Here is a 24,028-nt window from a genome sequence, read left to right on the forward strand (position 1 = left end):
GTTGCAGCTGGTGTGGGGAGGAGAGGCTGTGAGAGCAGGGCTGCTCCAGGGAAGGGCAGGCTGGGTGGCCACAGGCACAGGTTCTCACTGCAGGCAGGCAGCAGAGGATGGAGCCGGATGCTCCCAGGAGTTGGACAGAAAAGGGGCAGCAGCCCCAGAGTGGGGCTTGGGGTGCGTGTGTCCTACTGGGTGTTAGGACAGTGGCTGGGACACCCCTTCTCTCCTCTGGGGACCGCTGCCGCCTGGCCCCGTGTTGGGCTCTGCCCAGGTGACCCACATCCCTGCAGCAGCCCCAGCACCCCCAGGAGAGCCAGCCCATGCTGGCTGGTACCATTACACAACCCTGCTGCAGCCTGCTGCCTGCACGCTACAATAGCCACTATTTTTATTCCCTTCATGGTTGTCACAGGCAGCACAAAAGTCCTTGGGGTGGAGGCTTCCCTCCCCCGCAGTGTTATGTAGGACATTTCAGCCACTTGTCCTGGTGCCCTGCTTGTGCCTGTCCCTGCCAGCCCAGCACACTGGGACCAGCAGGGACAGGACATGGGGTCGGTGTCCTTCAGAGAGCAAAGCCCCAGGCTTGGGCACTGCTCAGCCTGCCGTCACCAGCTGAAGGAGGCATGCATTTCTGGGGAGACAGCGCTTTTGCCCCTACCCCACCTCTGCAATGGCATTGGTCCCCGAGGTGAGGTTCCCCCCCGAGTCCCTCAGAGAGGCAGGGAGCAGTCGAACACCCAGGTGCTGTGGCTGCCTGGCCACGGCCCCGCTGATCCAGACCTGCAGGTGGGCTGCCACCTTGACCTCAGCCGTGAGGTGGGCTGGGGCTGCCCCCAGGTGCCCTGCTCTGGGTGGTGGGACAGGCCCACGGTGAGGTCCTGCCCTGCTGCCCCGGGGGGTTAGGGCCAGGCCCCCGCAGCACCCTTACACTGCCTGATGTTCCCAGGAAGCTGCTGTCGGTGGCGGGTCTGGCCGCTGGTGACAGCCAGTTACTCAGAGCAGAAATTCCTCATGGGCATGAAGTGGATGGAGTGATTTTCTGCACAATTACTCCAGTTTATTCAGGGTGATAAACCAGTATTAAAGAAGGAGGAGATGAGGCATGGGAGTGACGTATCTTCCTTCTGAACCTATTCCTTGCCATATAACACAGCCTGGACATTTCCTAATGGGGCTGAAAGAAGGGGGGGACCTGCAGCATAGGGATTAGATCAAACTAGAAATAAAATTCCTGCACTTCCTACACTAGAGATACATGTACTGTGGTTTCAGACTTCTTAGGCTTAACAAAATTATCTCTTTCTATGTGCTTCATGCAAGTAACAGGTGAGGGAAAAGCAAAAGGTGCTGCCACACAAAGTTTTGTTAAGGAGGAGGATGGGGAAAATGAACCTCTCCTGATAGACAGCAGTGATGCTGTGCAGTAAGTGGGAGAAGGTGCTGGGGGATGAAGGTGCAGCATGAGCAGGGATGGCAGTGCATGCAGTGCAGCGCAGCCCCTGGCAGCATCAATGCGGTGCCCTCCTGTCACAAAGCCCCCTCCCAGTGTCGCAGATCTCCCCCCAAAGGGCAGCTGACAAGGCTGTCATTCCAGCTGGCTGACATGACATCAAAGTGCTTCTCCCCGCTGCCTGCCAAGTCATGTTTTGCACGGCATGATCCTGCATCACCACATTCACATGTTCTGGTGGATTCTGAGGTGCTTCATGCATCCCTTGACGTGCTGCCAGGCATGTCCCCTTGGCAGTGCAACTTCCAAGACCTGGGGCTTGCAGCACCCCTTGGAATAGCCCTGCTCCCCTCAGGGCTTCCCCGCTCCCTGTAGAGTCTCATGGCTGAAGGTATCGGGCAGGCAGTTTCACGGGGGGAGCCTGGGGTAAGATGCATAGCAGGGCGTGCTGAGGGAGAAATGTGGCTACGATTTCATCACCAACTGGATGGACACCTTGTCGGTGAGGGAGCCAAGATAAGGATGGGGAGAAGGGCTGTTAAAGATGAACCCCAGTGGCTTGGTGCTTTTGTGGCTCCAGAAGCACAAGGCACGCTCTCGGAGGCACACTGCCAGCCTCCTGCCTGGCTTTCCCACCGCTGCCTCCTCTCCCCTCCCTGGACTCTATTCGCTTTTTATTTCTCCTTCAGCCTGGATCTGCCCTGCAGCTCCTCAGAGCCTGCTCAGAGCCTCCCCTCCCTGGGGCAGCAGCTCCCTGCGCCTTGCCCTTCCCAGGAGCCTGTTGCAGTCTCTGGTGGCATGGAGCCTTGCTGCGCTCAGCAGGAGTTATTCCTCTTTGCCCTTTGATGCACGGCACTCCATCGCTTGGGACCGCTGATGGGGACAAGCCCTGGCTGATGATCAAAGTCTCCCCGCCAAGCTCTGCCGCTGCAGCCTGGCTCAGTCCCTGGGATTTCCAGGTGGGAAATCCCTAGGTATTGCTCAGGGTGGTGGTACAAAGCATGGCGTGGTGACCAGTGGGAGCTGCCTGTGTGCTACTGGGACCAAAGCCATCATGGCACAACACCCAGCTGCTGCAAACTGGGTGCAGAACAGAAAAAGCGTTGCTCAGAAAAATCAGAAGCCACTGCAGCCAAACCCAGCCACTGGACAAACTCCAAATATGTCAATATGTTACTGGTGTCTACCAGGCGAACTGGCCAGGAACAGCGCGCTTGGCACTCGGTTGTTTGCGGGCACGGGCTGCTTGCCGAGGCTGGCTGCCTCTGTGCAAACCTGGCCGTGCTGCGGGCGGTTGCGGGGGCATCGGCGCTGTGCAGTTCACAGCCTTCTCCATGAAGGCCAAGTTAAACAGCGACCCTGCGAAACTGTTCCACTCCCAGCACTACGTTCTAGAGCAGAGTGACCTGCTCTAGAAACTCAATCCTTCCATATTTTTAGGAAAAGCAACCCCTTCACCCGCCTTCATGGCTGGTGCTGGGCTGGCAGAGGCCGATGCTGTAGTGCGGGTGCTGGCCCTGGCTTGCAGGCTCTGGAGCTCCTGAGCAGCAAGCATGGGGGGCAGGTGGTCCCTGTGCTTCCCAGGGAGAGGGGTCCCCAAGGCTGTCATAGGGAGCAGCACATGGTGGCTCTATGCCAGTGGCAGAGCTGGTGGGACCCATGGATTTGCTCACACCCTGCTCAGTATCTCATGCTTCTCCAAGGGGAGAAGCCACCTGCCTAATTAAACAGCAGTAACGAGCTTGGCATTACCAGCCATGCCTAAGCATGCTGCAAACTTCAGTGGCACTCAGAAGAGGAAATGTGCTGCCTTCTGGGTCTCTTTGCTAATATTTAGAAGGCTGACAGCTGTGCCCTGAGCCCAGCCAGTACAAGGTATAATTAGAAAAGCTGCTTGAATAGTGTTGTTGTAAAAGTGATGTTAAAATAATGGTGTGGAAGGAAAAGCTGGGGCCGTATGTTTCTGGGGTGTGCATGCTACACTAGGCACTGTGCCCAGTATGCTGCAGTGATACATTTAAGGCAGCCTCTGCTGAGAGAAATTAGCATCTTTGTGCTGTATGCAAGGTACACTCTGTTCTTTGGATGCAAGTTGAGAGTCACATTTAAAACCATCCAATAGAACATTTTCCAATTTTTATTTATCAACAAGCGTCTATGCTTATTCCTGGAGAATGAAATATTTATCTATAGGCACACGCATGCAGAATGTGAGAGTGCCAATGTATTATTTATCACTGCTTCCCTCCTGTAGGTTATAAATAACTCACGAAGCCTGGTTGCCCAGCACAGCCTATGACCAGCTACCTAAAGCAGCGCTGGCTGCCACTGCATGCCAGCTCCAGGCTCCTCACCCCAGGCAGAGCATCCCCTGCCTCAAGGCCCTGCCAAGGAGAGGGCTGGCAGAGGCTGGCAGTGCAGGGTGGCAATGGCCTTGCTGCCAGATGCCTCCACGCAAGTCCCGCTGGCTCTCCCCGTGGCGGCTGGTGTGGGTCATGGCTCCCTGCCCGCAGACTGGGTGACGGGACCCAGAAGCCAAAGGGAAAGCGCACGAGTGGAAGGGTCTTTGCTGTGCTCCTGTGGAGGGAGCACAGAGGGATGGGGGGTGCTGGCTCTTGGATCAGCTACCAAGAAGGGAAACTGAGGCAGCACCAGCCGTGAGCCAAACACGGTACGCTGGGTTCTACAGAAACGGTCATCTCACTGCAGATGTCAGACAACGAGAGCTGTTGTGTTAGTAACATCCCCTCCCGATGTGCGATACATCATTTGTAATGAAGCTATGAGAGCTGCGACGGAGCAAGACACGCTGTCTGGGAGGGGGGATCGGAGCGGCGGCTCAGCTGACTCCCCAGGGAGGCTGAGGCAGGGAGCCCTGCTGCGGGGCTGGGGCTTGGCCCAGAAGCCAGGCCGCTCCCTCTGCCTCCCCGGCCTCCGGGAGCAATGCAGTAGGCCTCATGGACACCACAGGGAGGGGGGAATCACCCAGAGCCTGTTCTGTGGTCTCCCAGGATCTGTGGGTGCAAATTGCGACCCCATGGTGCTGATCTGGGACCCTATATTTGAAAGATACTGTGTGTGAACGAGAGCAGACAGGCGTCAGACACATATAACTCTAGTTTTAATCACATTAAAAAAAATAAATTACCCTTCTGCTGAGCTTGAATAACACCTTTCTCAAGTGCTTAAGATGGACACAGATAAAACAGACGCCAGGGAGCTTTTTGCTTCCCCTGTAGAGTGACTGCAGATAAATCAGTGCTGCCGCAGGAGCCCGGCGCCCTGAGCTGGGGCAGGTTACGGAGGCTGTTCCTGTGACACTGCAGGGGACAGGCCTGGGTCTGGTGCTGAAGGAAGAAGGGGAGAGGGTCCCCTCGGCAAAGGCAGGCAGTGGCTAAGGAGCTCACGCGTCTCACAAGTGGTGCTAAAGCAGTGCACAGCTCTGACTCTGGGACAGCATGAATCAGAGCAGGGGAGAGATTACACAAGACCTAAAAAGTAGAAAGCACAGTATTAATAACTAAGAATTGCACTAAATGACTTGATAAGTGAATTATCCTCCCTGCATTACCTGCTGACAGCAGGAGCATCCCTGCCTTCTCTGCAGAGAGAGGATGATGGATGGGAACATGGCTTTCTTGACTTGGCCCCTCCAGCACTGCAGGTCGTTTGCTCCATGCAGAAACACTTGCAAATGGTGCTCACATGGGTGAGGACTCACTTCGTTCATGGATAAATAGCAGCCGCTTGGGGAATGAGGTGCTGCAGCCACTTGGCTTTGCACAGCAACCCTATGCAGCAGCTGCGGGCGTGGGTCTGGCTGGGGTGGCAGGAACTCCCTCAGCAGATTGTAATGGCCTTCACTGTCCTCCGTCCAGGGCCAAGCAGGCAGCCCACTCCTGGCCAGGGTCAGGGCTTCTCCAGCAGCTACTGAGCACCGGGTGCAGGAGGAGCTGGGGAGGGGGGCTCGGGGGACAGCCACCCCACAGCCAGCTCAGGGAAGTGGCAGCAGTAAAAGGGCTGTGTGGAAGGCTGGGGAGGGGGCTGGAGTGGCCTCGGATCTCATTGCTGGAGCATCCCTGGCCCCACAGAGTCCAGATGGCTGTGCAGCGCAAGGCTGAGCAGGACTCGGTGACACTGAGAGGGCACCTGGTACTGCTGAGATGCTCCTGCTGAGTATTGGCATTTTTCCACCTGGAGCTGCTGCTGGAGCTCTGTCCCCTCCCAGGGCCACATCTCCAAAGAGAAATGGAAACGCTACCCTGGAAGCCCTGCATGCTGGACTTGCTCGTGGGGGCAGAGCTCCCGGGGAGGCCAAAGTGCCTGCAATGTTTGCAGGACCAGAGGTGTTTTCCTTCCATGCCAGGAGCAGAGCTGCTCGCCTGGCCAGCTGAGCAAAGCTCAACACTCATCAGACACGGGTGCTGCAGGTCCTCAAGCCAGACCCTCGGTGCCGGTGAGCCGAGGGTTGGTGTGGCCAGGTGGGAGACAGCTGCAGGGCTGCTGCAGAAAGTCAGCAGCATCCATCAGCCTCCTAAGAGCATCATCTAGCACCGAGGTATTTCTAGGCCACGGTGGTTATTGGGAAGGTATTGCAGGGCTGTGATGTACAGCATGTCTCTCAGCTGGAGGTGTACTCATCAGCTTGGGAGCAGCACACGCCAGCTGTCCTTTGGGGGCTCGCTGGCTTTTGACTTCACTCCACATCCAACCCCGGGCTCCTTCTGTGCATTTTAGCGACGTTCACACAATTCAGGTTTCTAGGGCAAGCGAGAGCTTTCATTCCATGCTGCACTCAGCAGCTCTGCGTGAAGGTAGCCTGCAGTTAAGTAAGGTGAGAGGCTGAAAGTGGTTCAATTTTGCAACAATAGCTGAGAACAAAGTACAGATTTTACCATTTAAAACTGGGACAAAACAGAGCTGGAAAGTTTTTGTGGGGTTATTTTTTTCCATTTTCCTTTTAACACCCAATAGCCTTTTTTGAGTTGAATACAGTGTCCGTGGCCTTTGCCTCATGATGGAGCATTCCCATTCACATCTGAATGGCAAAGCCAGGACAGGGCAGCAGCACCTGGGGAAGGAAGGAAGCAGAAGGGGAGGAGAGGGACCTCAGCGCAAGCTTGCTGTCCTGTCAGGGCTCATTCTCGTCTCTGCTGCCACATCCTCTCAGCACTATTATTTTTTTCTTCTTTTTTTGTTCTGCGCCTAGCACATCCAGCTCACATCTGGGCCTGGAGTACATAGGAGTGGCACCAAGACAAGCAGTTAATATTAATAGAGTTGGCCTGGTGGCTTTTGTTTTCCTTTCACCCAGGGCTGACCTGTAGAGCATCTCTTTACCTTGCCAAAGAGTATTTTTATGTTAAACAGCTAAAAGTCGTCATCACCGTAATGGTTCTTATAGCAACCCAGCACACTGAGCTCTTAAAATCTCCTCTTGCTTAATGCATCTCTTGTATGCGGGCCGTTACACTTACCTTACCCCTGGGAACACGGGAAAGCCCTGGAGCTGAGCCAGCTCCTCTCTTAGCTGCCCCCCCACACACACAATGGGAGAAGAGGGCTCACCCATGCCTGCCGAGGGCACCTGGAGAGCAAAGCAGGTGCAATCATCCTCATCTCAATACCCACCACTACGTTCCTTATGGATGCCATACGGTTCATAACAGCCTTGGAATCATTTCCCTCCTTACAGTCTGAATTTCAAATCACCCCGCAGCCTCCTCCTGAAAACCTGCCAAGCTGAAGCCGCTGCAGGTCACGTTGTGCAATTTGCTGTTGCAAGACAAAGAAGACAAGTTCTTCTTTTTCACAATTACCAAACCACTTCATCAAGCAATTTCCCTGCTTCTGCGCTTCAGTTTCAGTTAACAGTATTCCTCGGGGAGGGAAAGTCTAACTGCACCTCCGAGTGCTGGTTCTGCTGTTCCAGAGATTGTGAAAAGTTGCTTAAGTGCCGTAACTGCCAGCAGCAGCTTCTCCGTGCCCCGCACTCACTGGAGCCGAGTCCGGGCCCCTGCTGGGACTGCAGGTAGACACTGGCCGGGGGGGCCACACAGCCTCACCCCCAGCCCTCCAGCTTTTATTTGCCTTTCCACAGGGTTCAACCCCATCTGCCTGTCTCAGTGTGGCTCTTGTTGGGGTCTCTGCTCTTGCATGCGAAAGTCCTGGTGCTGATGAAATGGCTGCGGCCAGGGGTCCCAGCGCAGCCCCAGGGGCTTGGCACCAGCCCGGGAGGGGGAATGTCACTCCTCTTCAGGGCGGGGGGGCTGTCCCTGTGGCACACAGCCGTTATCGGGGGGAACCACAAGCCTCCGTATGAAGCAACTCTCTGCAGCGGCTACCCACGTCCTGGGGCATCCCCACCACCCCGTGCACAGCTCCCCACACTGGAGCAGGCACCGATGCCCGCGGCGAAGCTCAGCCGCACCAAACCAGGGGACGCTGGTGTCCTCCCCATCGCCCCACAGCAGGAGCTGGCACTGGGGCTGTTGAGGCTGGCAGGTGCTCCCAGGAGGGCCGTGGCTGTCCCAGGAGCAGGCGGGCCAGCCCACCACCACCAGCTTTTAGGACCGAGCCATGCCGAGCTGCGGGATCTGTGTCTCCACTGCCGCCTTTCCCACGCTTCAGGACTGCCCCGCTGGTGCTTCCCCAGGGATGGGGCCAGCATCGGGGCCAGGCATGGGGACTGAGGGCCAGGACCCCCCATATCAGCTCCTCTGCAGTGCAAGGGCAGCACCCCCATTCTGCGGAGGGCCGGACCCTGGCTCTGGGCTCACTGCCAGCCCCTTGAAGCCCCCGCAGCCCCCAGGAGCCCCCAGGGGTGCTTTGCTCCGATGCCTCCAAACTTCCTGCGTTTGTTTCACTTGAGCTATTTGGGGGACGTAGGGTGGTGTTATGTCTTCAGCCCAGCCTCTATTTAGAGAGGGATAATGCCGTTGTGGGGGAGGACAATGAGAATATTACATGCCTAAAATTCTGTCTCTCACTATTTTGACTAATTTCTTCTTCTTTTTTTTTTTTCTTCTTTTTTTACAAATGGGTATTTCCTTGGAAAACTACAGTGAGATGTGATGGGCCCCGGGGGAGAGGGGTAAAGTGTGAGTCCAGCCCACCGAGATGAGCCCAAAAGGATCCCTGCTTTAGTCTCACTGCAGGTGGGCGAATCCTGCCCGCTGGCTGTGCAGGGGCAGAGCAGAGGAACGGCAGGTTAGGGCAGAGCATCAGTGGCCAGCGCAGGGGCAGACCTCCCCAGGGGACCTTGCTGCAGAGGACAGCACCCCCCACCCCCACCCCCCGCCACTTTCCCAAGGCTATGTTTAGCTTCTGGCTTGCTCAGGGAACCCATATGAGCACCTGGGATGTCTTAATGTCATTGTCCCACCAGAGCTGGCTTTAAGGGACATTTTCCCCCTGCAGGATATAACTAATTGGACCTGACACTAGGGAGAGCCATGCTGGCTCCTGAAATAGCTTTCTGCACAGCGTTACTCACAAGGTGCCGTGGGGAAACGTGGGTGTAAGTGCCCACAGAGCTGCTTCCACAGGCGCTGGGATGCTGCGAGGTCATGGAGTGTACCTGAGCTCAGGTCATGTCTCCGCTCCTGGCAGCCCAAACTGTGGAGCAGAACTACCGACCGTCTATGGCCTGGCTGAGGAACCCTGGTCTGGGTTAACCTAGGGGTGCAGTAAGGACTCTCGGTCTTTCTAGCGCTGTGCAGAGGTCCTTGCAAAACCCTTGTCCACAGCAGTCCTTGCTTTTCTGCCTCGCTTGCCAGGAGTAGCCTGGAGGGTCTTGTTTCCTTGGCGTTTCTCCCTTCACTAACAGCAGCGAAAGCCGGGCACAAGCAGTGGGTTCAGCTCCCTTCAAAGCAGCAGTAACTGAAAGGTCTCTGTGGGGTTGGGCTGGGAGTCCACAAAGGGAGAAGGCAGATCTTCCTGGGGCCTTCCCTCGCAAAGGCTGTGTACCTCCTGGCTGCCAGGTCCAGCACATCCTGGTGGACCTTAGGGTCTCCTGCACAGCTCTACCAGTGCTGCATGCTCTGCTAGAAATCTGCTGAGACCTCGCTCCAGCCAGCGCTAGAGCCAGAGTTATTTTACAGCGAAGTCACGTGTGTGGGATAACTGCTGTACTGGTGTGTATGGAGTAACCACTGTACTGGTGTCAGGGGTATAACTGCTGTACTGGTGCAGGGACTCTCCTCCTTGCCATGCAGAGCCTTTGCATTACAAGGCACTCTAAAGCCTGGACATTGCTTAAGAAAGTAAAATTAGATCAGAGCAGCACTAAAGATAAGCAGCTCAGTTCTCATCCTGCAACTTGCCAGAGCAGTGTGGCAGGTGGGAGGCAGGATGGGACACAGTGTCATTTGCAGGGACAGTGGCAGACTGCCCCAGGTGAGCCTGAGCTCATAGACCTGCCCCAGCCTTGCACTGATCAGGGCTGGATGTGCGGAGGTATTGGGGATGCTGGGAGCATGCAGGACATGGACACGGGACGTTGCTGCTGCTGAGCCAGGGCAGAGCAGGGCAGGGACCTGTGTGTCATTCCTGTACTGGGGATCCCTCCAGGTGGGTCAGGCTACATCCCACACGAAAACAGATGGTAGGACAGAGAAGGGCTTCCCAACACCCTGGCCACTCTTCATGCGTCTGTGCATGATGGAGATGCAGCACATACCCTGCTCGCTGGCTGCATGCTCCCCTTGCTCATTTGCCTCCTGGCCACAGTGCCTGGTGCTGCCGGCGCCCTGGCAAGCTGCCTTCCATGCAGGCTCTCCTGGGACCCCAGAGAAGGTGGTGGGCAGGGCACTGACCCTAAGACCTGCCCCTGCTGCTGGGAAGCCTCCATTTCCTTCCAGGTGGGCAAAAGCAGAAGCAGGCTGCAGAGCAAACACGGTCCCGTCCGTATTCAGAAGTCATCACTGCTAACTCTCAGCTTTACTTTGCTATTGCCAACGAATGTTCCTGGCAGTAGCTGCCTGGGGCTGGTTCTCCGCTTGCACTGGTTTCATCTCCTGGGCCACTGCGGACATGGATGGAGCCACCCTGGGTGTCAGCAACCACAGTGTACACAGGCAGAGAGAGCGCAGGTCTCCCCGCTCAGAAGCAAGTATTTCTAGACTACTCTCCTCCACTTTCAGGAGAAGAGAAGATGTTTTTGTGCCAAAGCAGGCTGCTCTCGGACAATCCCATTGCTGATACTGGAGCTGAAGTTAAAATCCCTGTGCCAGGCAGAGGGGAATGAGGCTTCCCAATGCCCAGAACAAGGCTCTGGGGAAATACCACATCCTTACCTGCTGGCTGCCTCGCCATCTCCGTGGAACTGTTTCAAACAGCAGAATGAGAAGTTGCTGGTAGGGAAAGCAGGCAGCTGCATTCACATTTGGCTCTATTGTTTCATAATTATTAGTGGAGAGACTGAAAATGTAATTATGATAATTAAGCTAAATCGCAATCTTCCTACAGGAGCTACCAAATTATTCATATCAACTTTTCATCCTAATTCCCTTAACTGTTCCCTGCCCAGAGGAGGAGGAGCCCTCACTACTCCAGGCTGCCCACACTGTGTGCCAGCACAGGCGATCCTCGCCGGCACTTGCTGAAACAGCAGTGAGTGGCAGCTCTTACTCAGCATGAAACTGGGGTGGGAAAAGAGCCTGTGAGAGACAGAGGCCCTGAGGGCTGGAGCGCTCCAGGGGCCAGGAACCACAGCAAGAGCAGGGAGCTAGAAGGGAGCATGCAGAGCTGGGAAAGGCAGCACCCAGCTCCCTGCAGAGCTGGCTGGAAAGGGCAGAGCAATGCTGGGCAGATGCTTAGCAGGAGGTGGCTGCAAGGGCTGGATTCAGGCACTGCATCTCGCCTCCTGTCCCTTGGGGCTGAGCATGTACCTGCCACCATGATTTTGGAGCTGGAGTGAGCACAGAGCTCAGTGCAGCAGGACTCAAGGGCTAAGGCATGCCCAGGCCAGCCTGCTGCAGAGCCCGGCTCTGTGCACAGACCAAGCAGCAGCGGCTTCGGTGCTGTCACTCAGCCAGCTCCCTCCAGGAACGCTGTCAGCTCTAATTAATGTCACAGTTTAGCTTGCTCATGCATCTGAGCAGACTGCAACTTCACAGTGCCGTGGGAAGAGTGATGAATCCAATCCCAGAGCCTTTTCCTTGCGTCCCTTGGGGTCTGCAGAGCGCCTGCGCTAGAGCAGCAGGGATTTCCAGATCTGGATGTGACGCCCAGTGTGTCACCCCTCTATGTGGGGTGGCAGCAGGACCAGCTGCAGGACGCAGGCTGCCCAGCTGCCCCCCATTTTGGAGCAGTGGAGCATGGGAGGACTCTATAGGCACAGCCCTTTGCTGGGGCCAGTTATCCAGGGGGAGAGCTCATGTCCTTCCCACGGAACTGAGGACATGTTTGGGGCATGGGGATGGACGATGGGGCAGAGCTGAAGGCTAATAGCATGAAAGCCCAGGTGCCTGCAGCAAGCAGCCCCTGCCCTTCAGCAGTCCTGGGCTATCCTGTCCCAGACCTTGCCCAGCTCCTGCCAACAACGGGGCTTGGTTTAAGCCCACAGATGGGAGCTGGGCTCTGGCTTACTGAGGCTGAGCACGCAGAGCGTCTCCCAGCTTGAGAAAAAGCATTTCGCAGCCTTTCGCCTGCCTCCACCCCTCAGCAGCAGCATGGAGCGCAGTGACCAAGGCCAGATCCTGGAGGGTGCTGGGCAGCTGCAGCCTGGAGCTCAGCTCCTTGCAGAGCCACCATGTCGTGCCGAGGGCAGAATTGGGCCTATGCCCTTCATTATATAACTGTTTCTCTGAGTGTTTTCGTAGCACTCAGCCCTCCCACTGGGCAGAGCCCCCACCGGCAAGGGGAATGTCATGTTTTCTTGAATGCACAGCTTTGATTTCATGCCGGGTCTTAGCAGTGGCCAATTCCACCGCCCCCAGCTCATGCACCTTGCAGGGCATTAACTAAGATGCAGCCCCCCATGACCCACCAGCACACGAGCTGGAGGTGTCACCTTGCCTGGCGTCGGTGATGGAGCTGTGGGGAGAAGCAGAACCCCAGAGGCCAGGCCAGGTCAGTTCATCTGCAGACCTCAAAGAGCCCCACAGATGAACTGACCTGGCCTGGCCTCTGGGACCCCACGCTGTCCGTGCCCTGCCCTGGCTGCCTGCCCTCGCATTCCTGTCCCTGCACATCATCTCCCTCCAACTGCTGGGGAAAATAGCCCCCGCTGCTACCAGCAGCTGGGATGAGGAGGGGGAGCTGCCTTCATGGCACGTGAGCTCTGCAGGAGCTGGGGCTGTTGCTGGCTTTGGAAATGCAGGGTTTTTCCTCTTGGCTCCAGGAGAAGCAGGAGGTGAGGCACTGCTTGCAGCACTGTAGGTTTTTTCCATCACCAATGGGACCCTACCCACCCTTGCCCAAGAAAACCAGGGGCTGTGCAGCGCTGTCACCCACACGCCCTTGAGCAGTTTGAAGGTAGGAGACCTGCCCTGTGCTTCCTTTGCAGGCTGAAAGTTGGGGATTTTCCCCTCTAAGTAATGGAGGGTTTGGTGTGACGGCAAAGCGACTGGGTAATGGGACAGTTGTGGTGTCTTAGGGATGACTAAGCAGTGGGACAGGTCAGCTGCTCTTCTCCAACACACGGCCAAGGAGGAAATCCTGATGCCTTCCTGCTTCCCCGTGACAGTCGCAGCATATGTGCTGAAGGTGACTCAGAATGGCCCCAGGGGCTGGAGCTGTACTTGATACTGGATATTGCCTGTAGACCCCAAAAAGCAAGAGGTTTTCACCACTGACCTGGTGACATGCAACCAGACCTCGCACCTGGGAGTCCAGAGCAGCCCCTCAGCCAGCAGTTCTTGCAGCATCACCCCTAGACAGGGAAACTGGATGTGCCTCATGCAGGGCATGTCACCAAACTGAACTGCAAATAATTCAGGATCTAAATCAGTACTGCAGTCTGGGACAAAAGTAATGTCATGACCTGGCTCACTCCACTTGACCGCTGGATAATTTTTTCTCATTGAAGACGATTATTTTTTCCTGTTGTGGATGAGGAAGATGTGCGGATGGGAGAAGGGCATGCTAAGGGCAGAGAAAAACAAGCTGCATATGGGATCCTGCAGACACTTCCACATTTGTGTGGCCCCCCTTAGCCTTATCACTTATGTGCAGGAGCAAGTCTGTAGTACACCAGCAAATACACAAAGTTAACAAAGAGTGTTAGCAACAAGTGCTCTTTTTCCCTTAATCTCTTCATGTTCTGGGAATCATTATTGTTGCCTGAAATAGCCACATGCTCTGTTTAGATGTAACACGTTCTGGAAATCTCAGGCACCTGGTGCGGTACCTAAGTTGACTTGTCAAAGCCTCATGTGCCGAATTCAGAGCAGCAGCCAAAGCCTGCAGAGCAGGATCATTGCCTTTCCTGCTGTTGTATCATTTGCTGTGGGTATTTTCTGGCTGTTTCATCACATGCTGTCTGCTAGGTCAAAGCTGTGTGGAGCTCAGTGTTGAACCTTGCCACGCTGGAAACCTCCAAGGGCTGCCTGAGCCCAGGCGGGAGCATGGCCCACCGAGCCCCTGCTGATATGTCAGTGAGCAGGGCAGTGATCTGTACCGGGGGCAGATAGCAATGCTTAACTTCTAATTCTGCAAACATCTGTTCCCACATTTGACTTCTACCCACACAGTCCAAGCCTAGCGGGCCAGCAATCAGATTGCCTTTGCTCTCCCTTTGCAGGTCCATCCCTGGGAAAGCGGCGGTGGGATGAGGCTGCTGGCTGGTGGGGAGCAGAGTTTCAGAGGCGCAGGCAGAGTTTCAGAGGCTGCGCTGCTCTTCGTGCATCCCACATACCTCAGCTGCGCCCGGGGCTGATTCACCATTCCCAGCCGTACAGCTGATTTAGTGCTGATGGATGGAACCTGATCAATGGGGCAACGTGCATCTCTGAGCAGGGGCTGTGCCTTGCTCGGTGGGACACTGCACCTCATCTGTGGCGAGCAGCCCTGGCACAGGGGCTGGCATCAGCCCCAGTGCTGAGCAGAGACCATGGAACAGTTTGTCCTCTACTGATGGGAGCAGTGCCTGGGACAGGAATGGTTTCACAATGATCGGCAGAACCTGCATCTCCCACAGAGGCGTTCCCGAAAACCCTGAGTTTCTCCTGGGCTGCCTCCCCATCAGCCGGCAGCAGGTTCTTCAGCTTGCCAAGAAGCTACTTGTTCCAAAGGAAAATCATTAGCAGCTCAGCCCTTTACTCAAACCTATTGCAGAGAAGGTCTCACTGTCCTCTCCTTTTCCTAGGGAGATGCTCCTTCAAACTTGCTGGGTAGAAAATATAATGGCTTTTTTCTCCTCACCTGCACTTGTTCTCATTTGCAGGCCCATGCACGCTGCTACAGGGAGGGCACAGCAGCTGATTTCTACCCCCACCCCCACCCCTCCGTGGTCCTGGTACCAAAATATCCCAGGTACAAAGGGATGTGGACCCTACATTTACAGCTGATGATCTGTACAAGCCTCTAAGAAAACTACACAGTAGCCCTGCTAATGGCTTCAAGGGAAAATGCTTCAGGCCCTGGCTGCTGCTAGTGCAGCTCAGGGAATTGGGCTTTCAGTTCTGGCATGCGATAAAAACCTTTCTTTACTGTTGCAGGCACGATGGCCCTTCTGGAGAGAGGAAAGGCACTGACTGAGCTAATGCCTTTAACCACCCTTAGGCACACACAGAGGATGCAAAGCAAGCACCGCTTCGTCATTCAGGAGCTGGGGTTAGCTCAAACCGGGCTGTGAACTCCCCAGTGCGCCCCGCTCTCGGGGTACTGCATCACTGCCCTGCTCCAGGCGCTACCTGCTCCCTCCACCCCAGGAGAGAGCAAGCAGTGGCAGAGCCCTGGGCGCAGACCTGGAGCATTCGTGATCTCCAGGGCACTGAAGGCCCCCGGCTGCAGGCAAGGCAGCCTTGCAACTCCCACCCTGGGGAAAGCACTGTGGGATAAGCTTTCCCTGGTGTCTCCCTTCCCCCCCCTCATCACCTACCCCTTCCCTCCCCGGGAAAGGCAAAGGGAGCTTGGCCAGAAAAAGAGCAGCAGGGACGGCTTTTTTCTTTTGAGAGGTGTGTCTGAGCAGTGCCAGCCTAAGCGTGCTGAAATCCAGCTGCAGCCACTGTCACCTGCTGCATCTCGCCACCCATCACAGGCCGAGCGTGACCTGGACAAGAGGGTGACCGTCCTGAAGGGACTCCCCCCTCTCACCATTTTCTTTCCCGTGCAAACCATCCTCCCTCCTCAGACTGACTCACACTGAGGCAATGGTAAAAGCTTCTTGTCGGTGTGGTGGAAGATTTTGCAATCTGTTTTAATGAGGTATTTACAAGTTCGGAGGCTGCCTCCTTGCACAAGGAGCGTGGCCTGCCCCAGCAGCTGGTTGGGCTTTTCATTGACATTCTTGCAACTCACCCAATTGCAGCACAGGCACAGTGGAAAACATTTAGACATCAGAAATGCCAGATTAATTATCTCTTAATTGATACCTCCACTTGGGGACAAATGAAACCGGAACATCTCTACTGCCCTGGGAGCCTGCCACTTACAGATTTACAGCTAAAAATACCACGGCAGTCCCATGGCTAATCAACTGCGCTGCTTACCCTGGGTGAGGTTATGAAAGTGTCTCAGGCTGGCACTGTAAGCTGCAGCGGGACCAGCGGCAGCACCCAAATACAAACGCTGCGAGGGCTGCGCGGTGCTGCCAGCACCCACAAGCTTGCTGCCAGGCAAGGGGCAGCGAGCCCCACAGCAGCCTCCGAGCTGCGCAGCCAGGTTCCTGGAGCCTATGACCCAGCCAGGAGAGCCTCGACACGAGGCTTCGCACACGTTCCTGCCCGTCGGTAGACTGCAGAAAGAAAACCTCACTCCTGCGTCTCAGGAGACCTTAAGTGCCCGGTGCATTTCCCTACAGCATAAGATTTCCAGCTGGCTCAGGAATCACGCTCAGTGCTTGGAAGGGCCTTTCTGTGCGGTGCCCTCCTGCAGCTACACCGCAACCCAAGGGATCTCTCTCCAATTCCCCCCCCCCCCCCCATCTCCTTACAGGAATGCACACACAGAGAGGCCAAATCGCCACAGTGACCCATTTCTTTTAAATTACTGTCATCTTTATTTTCTTCACGTATGTGCAAACAGAGGAGATCGCAATGGTGGTGTTCTTAAAAATAACAAAATGTATTTGCATACATTTCCCTATGTACAGGTGAACAGCCACAAGTAAAGTCTTCTTTTGCACAGCAAAAGACCTAGAGCATTGAGACTGGGAACAGGACCGGGGCCCAAAAAAAGGGTCTAACTTAAAAATAATAATAATAAAAAAAAAAGAATTTCACAACAGTGCAAACCTCTCGGACACGACAGCACGATGGAGTGACTTTAATGGAGAATACGGCGCTGGGGGGGGGGGGCCTCTCGGATGTGAGATTTCTGACTGTAAACAAGGCGCACACCTCCCTCCCGCTGCCCTCCCCGGGGAAAGCTATTCCAGGAATTTGGCAGATCTTCAAGGGCTGAGCCGGAGGTAAACAGCCGGCGGCCGCCTCCCCTCCTCGGACCACGGTGGGCTGGGGCCCGGCTCCGGCCGCCACCGGCACCGGGAGGGGCGGTCGCTCCCCGGGATGCTGCGGGACGCGTGGGTGCGCAGGGAACCAGGGCGCCCGGGGGGGCCGTGCGATCCCGGCGGGGCCCCGGCGCCCTCCCGGAGGGGACCGTGCGATCCCGGCGGGGCCCCGGCGGCTCCGTTCGGGCCCCGCGCCCCCCCGGCGCGGCCGAGCGCTCAGCCGGTCTCGGGGTCGCCGGGGGGCGGCTGCTCGGCGCCGTTGCAGGGCGGGGCGGCGCCGTCCGGGCCGTTGCTCTCCAGGGAGGACTCGCTGCCCGTGCTCTCGCCGGAGAGCAGCCGGCGGACGCGGAGGTCGGCGCGCAGCGAGCGCAGGTCGTTGCCCAGGCTGAGCTCGCCCAGGTCGCGGAGGAGCTGGCCCAGCTCCGGGCCCTCGCCGCGGCCGGCGCCGGCGCGCAGCAGCTCGCCCTCGGGCTCGCCCAGCGCCTCCAGGATGTCCTCGCAGTCGCAGTGCATGGCCCGCTCCTCCTGCTCCTCGCCCAGCAGGTCCTCCGTGATGGAGCCCAGCTTGGGCGCGCTGCGGCTCCGCTCCACCGGCGGCTTGTAGCAGCACTGCCCGTTGAGCAGCTTGCGCAGCGGCACCAGCGGGATGCTCTGCTCGCCCACCAGCTGCTGCTGCTGGTGCCGCGCGTCGTCCCGCTTCTTCAGCCGGCGGAACTCGGCCAGCGCCGTGGCCGAGGTCTGGTAGAGCAGCAGGGCCATGGCCTTCGCTTTCTCGGGCTTGGAGACCAGCACGGCGTGGCAGCGCAGCATCACCGCCTTGTGCTTCAGCTCGTGGCGGTAGATCCAGGCGAAGACGCGCGGCAGGCGCGGGTCGGCCACGCAGTAGGTGACCCGGTGCAGCAGGTAGAGGTGGCCAGGCCGGCGCAGCCCCTTGTCCTCGGCGTGGGCCATGCGGATGCCCTGCGCGCTGATGGTCAGCTTCATCTTGGTGCCCTGCCGGCCCGCCTCGCTCTTGCTCCAAATCTTGCAGACGGCCAGGTCGGTGCAACCCTCGCCCTTGGACTGGATGGTGGTGGCGTTGCCCAGGTAGAGCACGGTGTACGTGGGGTCCTCGCTGGTGACGCGGAATTTCCGCCGCTTGGAGCGGAACATGCTGCCCACGCGGTGCAGGGCGCTCTCGGGGCAGGCGCGGGCCAGCGAGGTGAGCGCCGAGTAGTGCACGCTCACCGCGTACCCCTTGGGCTTGCTCTGCCGCCGCGCCTCGCCCGCCACCAGCTCCACCTTGCTCCGCTTCCAGGGCAGCATCGCCCCGCGGAGCCGCGGCTAGGCGCCGCGCCGACGGCTCCGGGCGCGGGGGGGGCATGCCACGGCGGCGGCGGCTGGGCTGCCCGCCCGCCTCACATCCTTGCGGGCGGCGGGCCGCCGCGGCCGTAGATATAGGCGGGCGCCGGCGCTCCGCGGGTGCGGAGAGGGGAGGCTCCGCGCACCGAGGGCGGAGCGCCCGCTGCCCGCGGCCCGCCGAGCCGGCGGCGCGCTGCTCGCCGCCCGCCCGCCGCCGCCGCTCTGCGCCGCCCGCCGCGGCGCCCCGGCCCCGGCCCCGCCGCGCCGTGGGGCGGGCAGGGGGCGGGCAGGGGGCGGTGCCAGCCCGGCCCCCTCCTCGCTGGCTCCGGCCCCCAGCGGGGGCACCGGCCGCTGCCGCCCCGGCCGGGGGCGCGGGGGAGCGGGGCCCGGGCCGCGGTGCGCCCCCCGCCCCGCCGGCTCCCCACGGCGCGGCCCCCGGGGACTCACGCGGGAGCCGTCCCCACCGCCAGGCGCGGCGCCGGGGTGCCACAGCGCTCGCATGCAGCAGGGGCGGGGAGAGCGGAGGGGGCAGCCGGGGGCGGAGGGGGGACACACTCTGGCAGCTCGAACCCTCCCAAACTGATAAAAATTTCGAGGCCGATGCGGGAGCGCCCCCCGGGAGAGCCCAAGCCCCCGCAGCCTGCCCGGCCAGGGCGTGCCTGGAGGCGTCCCACTCTTGCAACATCATCCTCCCTTTGATTCGGTTCGCCCGGCTCTGAGAGCCGAAGGGCCTGCGGCGCATAGAAGCTATTATGTATGAGTAATGCTTCACCCTTTATTTATATGCAGCAACCGGGTAACAAGAAGCTGTCTTGTAATTTCTTGCTGGGGTTGCTCGAGTACAGTCACGGACGTAATGAGAAAGTTGGTCTCAGTGTCGCTGCTGTAGCTTCCCGTGCCATGTATCATAGCCTCTGCCGGAAAGAACCGAAATTCCGGGGTCGCAGGGGATGGCGCTTCATCAGAGTTTGAATAAACCCTCGACAAAAGGTGAGCCGTACGTACTCGTGCGGTAAAATCTGTAAACGCCTGCTTAAATTATTTGACAAATCATTTCTAGTGTTTGGATCGATTAAACCCGGGTGTCGTTGTTATCGTTACTATTATTACCTTATGCCATCTAGCAGATTGCTCAGGAACTGCAAGTAACCACAGTGCGTCTAATTACTAACACCACCTGGCCATTTGCTTACATGCCAAAATCCCCCCTCACTGGAGGGCAGCGGCGGCAGCGCCGTCCCCTGAGGCCGCTCAGCCACCGCGGGTACCAGGGGACGCCTGCCCGCATCTGTGGCTTCCAGGGGCTGCTGGTGGGTGTGGAGCTGTAACGCGCTGCGTTTCCTGTCTTCGTCGGCTCCAGCGCAGCGCTTTCGCAGCGCTAGGAAGGCCGTCGCTGGCCCTGAGGAGGGAATGCATTAATGCTCCCATTTTCCTATGGGAAAAATGCAGCCAGAGAGCTGCATGGGGCGGGCGTGCATGGGTCAGCGCACACGAGCTGTTGCGTGGCTGGGGCGAGCTGGCCAGGCCCCTCGCTGTAAAGCCCAGCACCCACTGAGATGCCCCTTTGGGCTCAGTGAGCCGAGCCCCCTGCCTCTTGGGCCCAGTCCGGCTGGGAGTGCGCAGGGGGGCAGGCGAGGGGCTGAGGTCTGCCCCGGCCGGCACTGCCGGCAGCAGCCCGCTGCAGCTGGGGGGGGGCTGCTTTCAGCCCTGCCTGGCCTGATGCAAGCTGAGTGCTGGGCACCCATTGAGACCCCCGTGGTGCTGTCACTGCAGAGGGCAGGGGGACTATGTGCCATGCTGCAGCCCGTTGCAGATAGCTCCTGCCAGCCTGTGGGACCATCCAGGGAGAGACAGACTTTGGATTGCACAGTAATTCATTTCACCTCCAAAAGCACCCAGTGTGCTTTTCCTTTGTCTCCTCTTGTCTTGCAAGGTGAAAACAAGCCGCTGCTGCGCACATGAAATAAATCCAACAGCTTAGGGTAACATGTGACACCCGCACATGGTGTGGCCCTCCCACGGTGCCCACGGAGCTACCTCTCCCCTCCAGGTGTCCTGCTGAACCACTGTGCTGAGAGCCCGCAGCTCCCAGCTGGTGTCCCCAGACCCACACCTGCCCCGTGCGCGGTGGCTGCTACCTCCCTGAACAGTGCCTGGGAGCTGCAAGGCTGAGAGCAACCGCGGCTGCTCCTCCGAGACGCGTGGGCACGGCAGCCTCTCCGTGGGAGAGGGAGTTGCCTTGCCAAAGCCCTGCCTGCCTCCAGCAGTGGGCAGAGGAGGCTGTCCTGGGGCTGGGGCTGGTGGCTCTGCAGGCAGGTGTTTGCTCCAGGGGGGATGGAGCAGGCAAGGACCCACACACACCTCCCTGCAGCGCTGCCTCCAGAGGGAGGTTGATGCCAGGGGGCTGGCACTGGGACACAGACACTTCTGATCATGACTCCCACATTGCTGTTTGCAGAGCCACGCCGGGGCTCTGCCAGCCCCATGAAAGTGACCCATGTTCAGGAAAGAAGACCTTAAATTTTCACTGCACAGCTCCCACAGGCTGCTGAGCCCTGTGTCTCTCCAACAGCCCTTGGGCTGTCTGCTAACCCCAGCGGTGTATAAGGTGAGGAGCAGCTCGGACACCCTTGCCATCTCCAGCCCCCAGGTCAGCAGCACTTCCATTTCTGCGTTGCCTCCATGGGGCAGAAGTTACCTTATCAGCCGCTCAGAGACCCGCTGGGGTCTCCAGGCGGTGACCAGGGAGCAGCAGCACCGCTGACATATCTGCCTCCAGGCCAGCCTGGAAGTAAAGCTGCAGGGAAGGTGTGTTGTGGTTACATCCTTGCTGAAGGATGGAAACTGTCTCAGCTCAGTTCCTCACCACGCTTGCTCCCCAGCTGGTGTGCCAAACTGTCACAGCCTTCCCTGCTTCATTAAGGGGCTTCAGGACCATCTCTTTCTTGCGGCGTGGTGGCTGCTTCAGTTCTGAAGTTCAGTTCACACACTTCAGCAACAGAAGAGCACACTGCAAATCCTGGTGGCTTGTGATGATGATTCCCAGGCAAAATGCTGACCCCTCCTAGTCCCATGCTGGGCTGCAGTGTTTGTGTGAAGTCTGTCAGCAGGGAGCAGCCCAGTTAAGCTTGGGGCACCTGCCCTACGCATGAGGCTATTCCTGTGGCATTGGGTGTCTGTATTTCACTGCCAGGAGAAGCTGAGGCACAATGAGAGGGGGGTCTGCCCTGTGGGGGCCAGGCATGCTGCCTGGTTCCCAGTGAACACAAGGCTCCCTCCCTGCCCGTGAGGCCAGCAGCACCCGTGCTGTGTAGGACAGGCACACTGGGGGCTTATCTGCATGGTCCTGTAGCCTGGGGGAAGCACAGCAGCCTGCTCTCCATTTATGCAATGCCCCAGCAGCTACCGAGCATCACCTGCCTGCGTGCATGCACCTGGAAAGCCTGTACGAGGCATGGGAAAGTCTGTAAGATACCATCTCTCCCCGCGGCCCAGCCTGCCGAGTGCTGGCAGCGCAGTGAGCGCTGCACTTGGCCCTTGGCAGACCCTCCTCACTGCCTTGCTCCATCCTCCTCCTCCCCTAGCTGCTCCGGTCTGTGCTGGAGCCCACGGTTGCACCCCACCGGGAGCCCGTAGGCTGTGGGGTGTGCACTGCCCTGCTGGGGCGCAGGCAGGCGGGCAGCTGCCCACCACCCCTGCTGGAGGGGGGTGCCCGGCTGCCCCTGCAGGATGCCGTGCTGCCGTGTGGGGAGATGCAGGGGCCTGCCCCATGGGAGAGGGTGAAACCCTGCAGAGAGAGCAGCCCTGCTGTGGGGGTGACTGCTGTGCCCAGCAGCTGGAGCTGATGCAGGTCTCTGGTTGGGGAGAGTAACGAGAAAAGGTGCTGGGAAAAGTTGGTATGACGAGACCAAAATACTTAATGGGATTGTATTGATTTTGTCAGTGTATGAAGACATCTCAGGCTTTCAGATAGCAACAGAGCTCGTGCCACAGCAGTTGAAGTGACACAGTCAAAGCGAAACGTTTCAAACCGGCATTTCAGTGTTTTCCAAAACACAGTATTTCAGAGGCTCTGTAACTTTGCTAAATGTCAAAGTTTCAACTCTTTGTACCAAACCAGGACAAAGGAAATGCTGAACTGTCAGGATTTTCCATGAAATGGAAAGGCTGAGTGGCACCCAGGCCCTGTGGGCCATCGATGGGGACAGGTGGGGCTCCATGGCCCCAGCCCTGCCAGCTGTCTGGGTCTCCCTGGCAGTGGCTGCAGATGGCTGCCTGCATCTTGCAAGACAAGTTGGTGGGGCAGGGGACAGCGTCTCCTGCTTGGGGACAAGGGTCCTTAACAGCTCTTAATGGATGCCTCATGCGCCCCTGCTGCCCTCCTGCCTCTCCAGAGAGCCCTTAGTCCTGCTGGCCACCCTGCCCTGGCAGGGCTTGGGGGTTGAGGCTGGGGGCACAGGTGATGCTGGGACAGTGTGAGGACTGCAGGGGGTCCACACGGTGATGACCCTGGGTGCACCCAGGGTGATGCCAGTGCAGCTTGGGGTGCTGCAGCCCAGGGGCAGCCCTGGGGCCGGGGCTGTGCTGCTCAGCAGGGCTATGGCAGTGGTGGCACACCTCTGCCACCGTTGTTTTTCAGTCACCAAGGGCGGCACACCCTGCTTCCTGCACAGGCGGCCCCGGTGCTTCCTGCACCCATAGCTATAATTAGAAGGGCAGCCGGCAGCCAGGGGTGCATATCCCTCCCCTGGGGGTCATGGCACCCTTGGCGGGGCTCACCAGGCCAGTGGGGCTGTGCCAGCCACCTTTCTGCCTGCCATGCTGCCAGGCAAGGGGCAGGGAGATGGTGTTGGGGTGGCAATCTCTGCTCGACACCCTATCCTGGGAGCTGCCACCACAGGGCCATCAGTGCCTGTGTGGAGGGGGAGCTGCTGCAGGCAGCAGCGGGCAGCAGGGATGAGCCTGCCCAGGCAGAGCCGGCACATGGGGAGCTGGAGAAATCCCCTGCCGGCTCCCTGCTCAGCGCTTTGCACCTTCAAAGAGGCAGGCAGCTCTCTCTAATTAACCTTCCCCCACCCGGCCAGGCAGGGAGGCGATTTTATCTTCATAGAGCTGGTGGAAGAAGCAGAGTCTAAAAAACTCGCCCGAGGGCCCCGGCAGGGTCTGTGCCTTCTCAGGGCTCAGCCTTAGCCAGGCAGCCCTGCTTCAGAGCCTCCCCAGGGTGCAGCTCTTCTTAGAGGGGACTGAGACCTTCACCAAAAGATGGGGGAGCTTGCGGAGCAGGCTCCCCTTTTCCTTCGGTGTCGGCATGCTTCTGAGTACGGCTGGAAAGAAGGGGGTTCGAGCAGCTGCAGTTGTGCACAGAGCAAAATTGTCTTGGTGTTCTTGCAGGGGTGCTGTGGCAGGGTTTCTTAATGGGTCTGCTTGTCAGGCTGAGGCTGGCAGTACCGCTGAATCGAGCATTATGAGCCTACATGAATAATGAATAGCTGTCACATGAATATTTTAGAGACACAGTCCTGAGATCTCCCAGTGCTGCCTTAGAGGAAAATGGAGGAAAAGTTGTCCAGAAAGAACAATGTTTCCTTTAGGCAAAAATGCACTGGTGTCGTTGGCTTTTGAAAAAG

The 24,028-nt window shown here is 58.1% G+C and overlaps 1 protein-coding gene across 1 annotated transcript; it reads right to left on the bottom strand.

Moving 5' to 3' along the window:
• Positions 1-16,590: 16,590 nt before the first annotated feature.
• FAM43A (family with sequence similarity 43 member A) lies at positions 16,591-18,632 on the bottom strand. The gene has a single exon (XM_040613774.1). It carries the CDS (start codon positions 18,363-18,365, stop codon positions 17,277-17,279), a length of 1,089 nt encoding a protein of 362 aa, XP_040469708.1. The 5' UTR covers positions 18,366-18,632; the 3' UTR covers positions 16,591-17,276.
• Between the last annotated feature and the right edge of the window lie 5,396 nt (positions 18,633-24,028).

This window comes from Falco naumanni, chromosome 13 (assembly GCF_017639655.2).
Source record: "Falco naumanni isolate bFalNau1 chromosome 13, bFalNau1.pat, whole genome shotgun sequence".
NCBI classification, from domain to species: domain Eukaryota; kingdom Metazoa; phylum Chordata; class Aves; order Falconiformes; family Falconidae; genus Falco; species Falco naumanni.

Excerpts from the sequence above, each read along its gene's own strand:
- FAM43A (XM_040613774.1), bottom strand. The coding sequence starts at position 18,365 with ATGCTGCCCTGGAAGCGGAGCAAGGTGGAGCTGGTGGCGGGCGAGGCG.